Source organism: Mesitornis unicolor, unplaced genomic scaffold (genome assembly GCF_000695765.1).
Source record: "Mesitornis unicolor isolate BGI_N332 unplaced genomic scaffold, ASM69576v1 scaffold42881, whole genome shotgun sequence".
Taxonomy (NCBI): domain Eukaryota; kingdom Metazoa; phylum Chordata; class Aves; order Mesitornithiformes; family Mesitornithidae; genus Mesitornis; species Mesitornis unicolor.
The window spans coordinates 574-8,349 of record NW_010162560.1 but is presented as its reverse complement, the minus strand read 5'-3'; the positions used below and the strand labels follow the sequence as shown (position 1 = coordinate 8,349).

General features: G+C 40.1%; 1 protein-coding gene across 1 annotated transcript in view; it reads right to left on the bottom strand.

Annotated features, from left to right (window-relative positions):
- RAB31 (RAB31, member RAS oncogene family) overlaps positions 1-7,566 on the bottom strand; it is a gene marked incomplete at its 5' end in the record, with an annotated part of 33,205 nt that extends 25,639 nt beyond the window's left edge. The window contains 2 exon segments of the mRNA XM_010193658.1: positions 4,832-4,913; positions 7,487-7,566. Of these exon segments, the coding sequence (XP_010191960.1) occupies positions 4,832-4,913; positions 7,487-7,566 (162 nt within the window).
- Between the last annotated feature and the right edge of the window lie 210 nt (positions 7,567-7,776).

Below are 7,776 nucleotides of genomic sequence, written 5' to 3'. Positions count from 1 at the left end.
TCCCTACATGATTGACGGCTGAGATTCCAGTTCTCAGGATTGGCAAGCTGAATAAATCAAGAAAGAGCGGTCTGTCTCTGACCTATAGGCACTTTTTGCTAGCTAAGTTAAAGAACACACACACACACACATATATATATGAAATAATGAACATCTTCTTCAAATATGTAGGAATCCTTGAAGTGAAGAGGGGAAAATTCTAACACTTTAGGATTATCTTTCAAAGGTATTTTAAATAGGCAGAAAAATAAAACCTTGGCAACATCACAGAAATTATCTGTGCTTAGCCCTTCTGAAGTTTACAGTCAACAAACAAAAGATGCAAAAGACTACACCTAAATCACGGCTCACTGTCATGCTATACATGCTACAAGTTTGTCGAAGCTTAAGAAAAAACACACCCACATGCATCTCTTAAATGATTTACCGTGCTTTATTCTCACTCTAAAAATAGCAAAAATAACATATTCACTTATTAACCCTAATGCCACTTGTGCTCTCACAAATGCAGATACTACCAAGCCACCTGTTGACCTTTGCAGCACACATGCAGTAGCTCATCACGATGAGGTTCTTACACCATGTACAGGGAACCACCTCCACATTGTCTGTGGTAGCTGTGGGTTACCGTCAGCGTTGCCTACATAAAGCCACAGAGCAAAATTCAGGCCACGTAATTCACGTCATTGATACTTGGTGTTATCTCCTCTCAGAATAGTCTGGTTTCAGAGGAAGCATCCATAAGCCCAGTGATTAGGCTGCTCCGCTTTGGGGAAGCGTTCCAGTCAAGACTGCAGCAAGGACAAGCCCTCTTTTCAAGGAGCATTTTCACTTCTTACTTTGTGACACTGTCTTCAAATTACCAGAAAAACTACTGTCACTTGGAAAAGAGGGGGCTATAAAGTGCTGCAAATATCTCATCAGTCATCTGTCAGCCTTTTCCTGGAAATGGAGCAGCTTAAAAAAAAAAAAAAGCCCCACAAGTCAGGGTAATTCCTATCAAGGTTTAAATTGGGCTCAAGTAATTGAGGCTCCTTCTATTAAACAAAATTAAAAATCCCAGAGTTCAACACAGTAAATTTAAAAAGGACAGAGATAAATTTTCCTGCCCTAGAAACATGGCCCTCAGGCTCCCTAACTATTTGCTATAATATTCCTCAGCTGGCAAAAGGGAAAGCTGGCAGCCACCCAAGGTATTCAGACAAAGCATTGTAATTAGAAGCTACTTAGGGCATCATGAACCAAAATATATGCTAATAAAAACATCATTAACTAACTTGTGAAGAGACTCTTCTTAGGGGAGGGAATCTTAGCTAACAATAACATAATTGTCACCTATTTATTTAAGTCCTGAAGTCCATGGCAACAATTTAAAGCTGATGGGGGAAAAAAGTGAGATAGGGAAAAATGCAACATTTGGAAAATAGTGGGGTCGAGGGAAAGCGACTCTGAAAAAAACGAGTAAAATGAGCTCACCTGATACACACCAACACAATGCAACTGGGTCTGCAGAGACCAGTGCTTAGACACAGAAAAACAGAGGGATTTTGTCAAGTGTGCTGCCGGTTTAAGGTTCACTCTACTCAAAAAAGGGGATAAGAAAAAATAAAAACAAGATAAAAGGATTACCAAGCTCTCTCCTTTTGTGATAGAGTACAATGTGCATTTTCCACAGCCAGAGCTGCTGGAGAGCCATGTACCCCTCTTCAGGGTCCCCTCTGGGAAGCACGCTGAGCATGCAATCCCACCAAGGTTATGATAGAAGCACTTTTGGTCTCCATTTTCTGCTGCATTACTGTCATTCTGCAGAAGTGACATTTATTTCCCACAAAATGGGAATTCTGGTTACTTCTCTACTCTGCCTACAATTGAGTTTCCTGACACTAAAGAAATAAAATGCTATAATATCTATATGAATGTGTTCTCCATGACCAACCCCTGACTGGCTGGCCTGGTTCTTCAACAAACTCAGGTATTCCTACAGGCTTTTAAACCCAGTAATGACCAGCATTTCTGAAAGCTTGTGACATTACAAGTGGCTATTTGAAAGCTGATTTAGTGCCTCAAGGGGGTGCTGAGTGCTTCCAGCTGGCTTCTCTGAGCACCCAGGACATGAATTTCCAGCTTCTCCCAGCTGAGTGAAGGCAGTCAGGAGGCACATTGGTTCTCACACAGCACTGCTTAAAGAAGAGCTTGCGACTAAGATATATAAGAGTGGTTGCTCTATACTCTCCAAGCTGACAGTTCTCCAATCTGATGCCCAGAGAAACTCAAGAAAAAGGAGGAGAAAAAACATGAAAAAGGAGAAACTCATGAACAAGGAGCACAGAAGTGCTGCTGCTATTGTTACTGCCTGTCCACTCTATCATGGTTAAAGTTTGAGCTTAACTTTCAAGGCATAAGTAAGGTTTCAGTTAAATCTCACCCTAGGCACTTCTGCTGCGAAACAAAAGGGAGCAGCACAGGGCAGGCTCCACATCTGCACAGCCACAGCAACAGCAGGCACAGCTGGAGAAGCACAGAGTGCCTTGACTCCAGGATAAGCACACTCAAGTCCTATGCTTGGCCTCATGTCTAGAAGAAGGAAGCCAAATGAGGGCAACATTGAAAGACCAGGAAGTCCTAAACTCCATTATCAGCAGGACAGACAACAGGGGCATTGACAAAACTTCCAGACTTTGTCAGTGGAACATAAAGCCTCAACCAAAATCTCAAAGAACAAGGGAAGGACAACAGCTCTCAAAGCAGAAACACTTCTTGGAAGACATTTGTTAGTATACTATGAAAAACAGCAATAGGTCCAGGGGTTGGAGTAGGCTGGAAGCTTTAGGTCACCAATGTTGTTTAGAGGATAATAAGAAATAAATTAACAGGGGAAGGCATTCGTTCTTGTATCAGAAGGAGCAACGCAAGACAAAGTAACAAAAATCCCAGATACAAATTAACATGAATAAGCCATTGAGGAGCATCACGTGTTTAACTGGAAAATGGGGATGTCCTAGGACTGAAAATGACCCGGAACAGTACACACCTCACTGTGGGAAACGTGTCTGCCTTGCTAGCTAGTGCTCAACACCCATCGACCGTTACTTACTGTATTACCCCAGTTTCCTAGAGCCCTTGTGAAGGACTGGGAATACATTGTCAAACAGAAGAAAAAGATGGTCCCTGGTCTCAAGAGATTGTAAATCATGGTTACACATTAAAACCTGTAACATAACTTGTCTGTAATAGATTCTGAGCAATTTGACAAGGTTTGTGGTGGTCACTGCTCATCATTGTTGGACACAAAAGAAAAGGAAAGCAGATGTTTGAAAAATGATGAGTTTAAAAAAAAATGAGAGGAAACATAAGTGACCAGATGGGAAGGACGGATTTCGTGTCCAAGAGTCAGAGCTCAGTCACAGATTTCCTGCCTCAAATGAGGCATCATTTAGTTCAGTAAATATAACTTTATTAATATGCGCCTACTTCTTTTTTTTTAAAAAAAGAGCTTTGAGAGTCTTAAGACTATGTGAGAAAATAGATTAGTAGTTATATCTATATGTCAAGAACTGATTTTGTGTCCTATGGAGATGAAATGAAATTTAAAAAAAAAATTAAAAAAAGCCAGCAGAGCAGGGCAGCAGAGGGAAGAGAGATACAGAATAAGCGAGGAAACACAAGCTATAGGAAAGAAAACAGAACCTTTGCTGCCTCTTGCAATAATTAGTCAGTTATCAGCTCCAGACTATGCAGAAATGGAATAAACAAAATTCAAGGGAAAGAATGATGCTGTACTTCAAATATGTTTTTCAAGATCCATTTTCCCATCATAAATAATGTACTGAATTGCTAAGAGTCAACAGATTTCATCAAGGCCACTTTTACATCCCTCTGCACATTGTAAATAAAAGCAGAAAGCATCTCCTGCACTTAACAGCAAAAATCTTCACTGCCCACAATTCACATACATGGTATGGAGAATACAGTAGGATGTATCGGGACTGACATTACAGCATGTATAAACACTTCATTTTACCCCAACCTAACATGAGCATAGCTACTTTTTTCTATGAACAAGAAGAGTGCAATTTCACAAGAAAGCCTCAGGATATTTTAAAATATGTGCGTGGGTTTTTCCATTTCTTTCAAACTTCTCAAGATAAATGTGGGCACATATTAAGAGAACTCTACAGTTCTACCGCCAACTACTGCATATTACTGCCACTGAGGCTACTAAAAGAAATAAATGACCAACCAGGCTTATAGACAGTAGATATGAACCAATGCCCACAGACACCATTATGGTTTTTTTGAAAAGCCAAAGGAAAAGTTACTTAATATGAGCAATTCACTTAAAAAAATCAAGACAAAACCCCTAAGTGGTTCAGGTTGCTGGCGCTAATTTAGATTATAGTAACAACTGATGCAACCCATGCCCATTATTCATGTCCCAACTCAGGACAACCCCAGAGTCACCACCTAAGCTCAGACCACTCACCAGCCCATGTGATGGAAGTCAAGTGCTTTCCAGCATCAATGAAAGCTGCCACATACAAACACGATTAAATTAGTGGGGAGCTGGAGACAGGCGGGACACTGGAAGAAAGTTGCTGACAATTCGCACCAGACTTTTTTTTTTTTAGGTAAGTGGTATGGTCAGGGTGCCTCTGCATCTTTCCTACCTGTGAAATGGCAACCCAAACACTTGGTGACTGCTGACCATCTGCTTTGCAGAGCCTTGCAGAGATTCAGTAGGTTTATACTTAGGAAGTATTCTGAAGATGAAGTACGCCAACGCATTAAAACAGACAGGGATAACAAAGACATATTGCAATGTAAAACTCACCCGTTCCTGACCAGCTGTGTCCCAGATCAGAAATTTATGAAGCTCATTCCCACAAGGCACAGTTTTAGTCATGAAGGATGCTCTGAAAAGAAGGAAGCAGCAGAAATTCATAACAGGACCAACATTCTGAATATGCAACCCATAAACCTTAGCCAGTTCTGCTGGGTTAAACTGCATAGGAGGAAACTCCAAAACCTTGATAAAAAGCCTACGGAAGTGAAAGTCCCCTTTTTTCTCAGATAAAATATATGATACCTATATATGTATTTTAAAAGAAGGGAAAAGCCTTTGAGGTTGAGAGTGCTTTTGTGCCCAGGAACACAGTGTTCCTGCTGCTCACACTTAGCTTCTGCTGTAGCTAGCTCCATCTTCTCGGTGACGGGGACATGAGAATATGTCAGCCAGCATCAAAGCACAACACATAACTTCTGTTAAACCTATAGGACTGGATCACCAGGGAACAGACACATCACCTGCTGCAATGCATGTGGCGAGCAAATGGAAAAAAGTTCTTCCCTGTCTCAACTCAGATGAAGAAATTTTTGTGGCTTCTTGTTTGTTTGTTGTTTGGTTGGTTTGGGTTTTTTTGAAAATGCGATTTTTCTATGTATTTACAGTGTGATTTTTCTTTTTTTAGGAAACACAGTTACAAATGTATAGGCTTTTTCTACATTACAGCATTTCAATTGAAAGCTGGCTAGGAGATACTGCCAAACTCTGATAAATTATTTTTTTTTTTCCTATCTGGACACTGCTGAACAACTTCTGCTGTGGTAACTTTTTTCCTGTCTCATAAAAATGCATTTGTTGCAATGCATTGTCATTACAAAAGTACCAAATGACATAAAATGACATATGGCTGATCAAAACATTTCCTGAGAATGATCTACCACAATTCTCCTCTACAGACATCTGCAAATTGCTCAAATTTAACAATGCTGCATTGCTTATAAATATATTAAGTAAGGCACAAAAAGCAGCATTTTCTGTGGTTATTTTCAGGGTGTGTGCTTTCAATTGTCACTTCTCAAAGTATTAAGCAACATTTCACAGCTTCAAAAACAGAAACTTTAGAGCCTCGGCAGGAAAACATTTGATTAATTTGGAATAAAAATTAAAACCTTATCTAGACAGACAAATAATATCCCCTGCATGCAAGCTAGCCTTCACATTTTAATCTTCAAATAGAAGAATATTTTCCCTCTGCTATCACAATTACGAAAATTAAAGGGATTTTTTTCTTTTTTCATTTGACCAGAAGTCATTTACTTAACAACAACCACCTCTTGGGGAAAAGGCTGCTGATGATTCAGAAGTACAGAACCACTCGAGTTCCCATCAATTTCTTCACTGCAAACAAGTGTCCTTCAGTCACTAATGTTATTCATTACATGCTGCCTCTCTCTCTGTCGGTTTTTCTCCATTCATTACATTCAGGAGGCCAAAAATTGTCCTGAAATTTTAAAGTGCAACTTCCAGCTGAGACTCCTTCATGCATTGAAAGGCAGAACTTTGGAAGAGATCATCTAATCCTCTGTGCAACACACAGCAATCAATACCAATCCTTCACAGATCATTTAAAACAGCTCTAACAGGCAAGCAAGACCAGTCCTTCACATTCAAATCACTCCTTTGTGAACAGTTTGTATTAGCTCCCTTTCTCACAAGAAATGAAGAATTTTCAAAATTTTCCAGGTAACGTTGGACTTGGCAGATTTGTCCCCAAGATTATAAACGACAAAATTTTGGAATGAAAATCAACTACAGTACTGATAGGCTTCTGAAGGTCTGACACACAGAAGCTTGGCAGTTTTTAAAGAAGAACTGGTGTGAATTAATTATACTTAATTTAAATTGCATTGTCCCTACTTTAAGGAAGTCAGGGTAATGTAACCTAGATGACAGCATGTCCACATCTTCGAACAGACAGCATCCATGTCCCACCCAAGCCTGGCAGGACATACAATTGAAGTATCTTAAGGGTCCCCCACAGTTCTCCTGCCATTACTCAGCCATGGGGTGTCCTGGTCATTGTGCAGATCACAACCTTTTTGGGGCTGGTGAGGCTTTGGTTCTTTAAGCTCCAAGGAGCAGATTTGATACCTCATTGACCAGTGGGAACTAAAGTGACCTTAATCCTACAGTCCTAGGACCAAAACACAATGTAAAGTAGGAAGCTCTTGACAAGACAAAAAGAAACACACCAGCCAAGAAAGACATCCAAGAATCTCCTGGGGTAAGATGGTGAAGAAAACCAAAACAGAACAGCTGGAAGTCATGGCCCTGCCCAACATAAGTCAATAAAGCGTGGCTATTTCAAGAGACACCATTCACAGGAGGTGAATGGCAGAGCCCTGTCAGCTTCTCCATAACAGAGTATGATGCAATCTAGGACATTTAGGACCCCCCTGTATTCCCAGAACCAGGACAGCAGAGCAGACTTGTTCTGGGGCAGCCTAAGACTACCTAAACAGGTAACAGGAGCTGAAAGCCATTAAAGAGTAAAGAGTTGAGTGAGATTGATAAGGTGGAGCAAAAAAAAAAATATATATACATATATATATATATACAGTGTTCAGAGCCTTGAAAGAAAGGAGTTTAGCTAAGGACAGTGAGTTAAAAGTATAGAAGAAAAAAGATACATGTGGTACTTACCCAATAGTAGGACTAATATTGTGATCAAAGTGATCCTGGACAAATCGACAAACAATGCTCGATTTCCCAACCCCTGTATCCTGAAAATAAAGGAAAGTATGACAGTGAGCTCAGGAGACTCTAGATATAAATATTTCAACTGAAGAAACAGTCAAATATTAATTTGTGAAATTAAGTATTCTTTAGTGGCAAGCGGGACAGGTTAAACATTTCAAAATAAATCAGAGCACATGGATTGTCCTTTCTAAATGTCCACATTGTGAACCGAGCTCCCTGATCCTCTTCCCAAT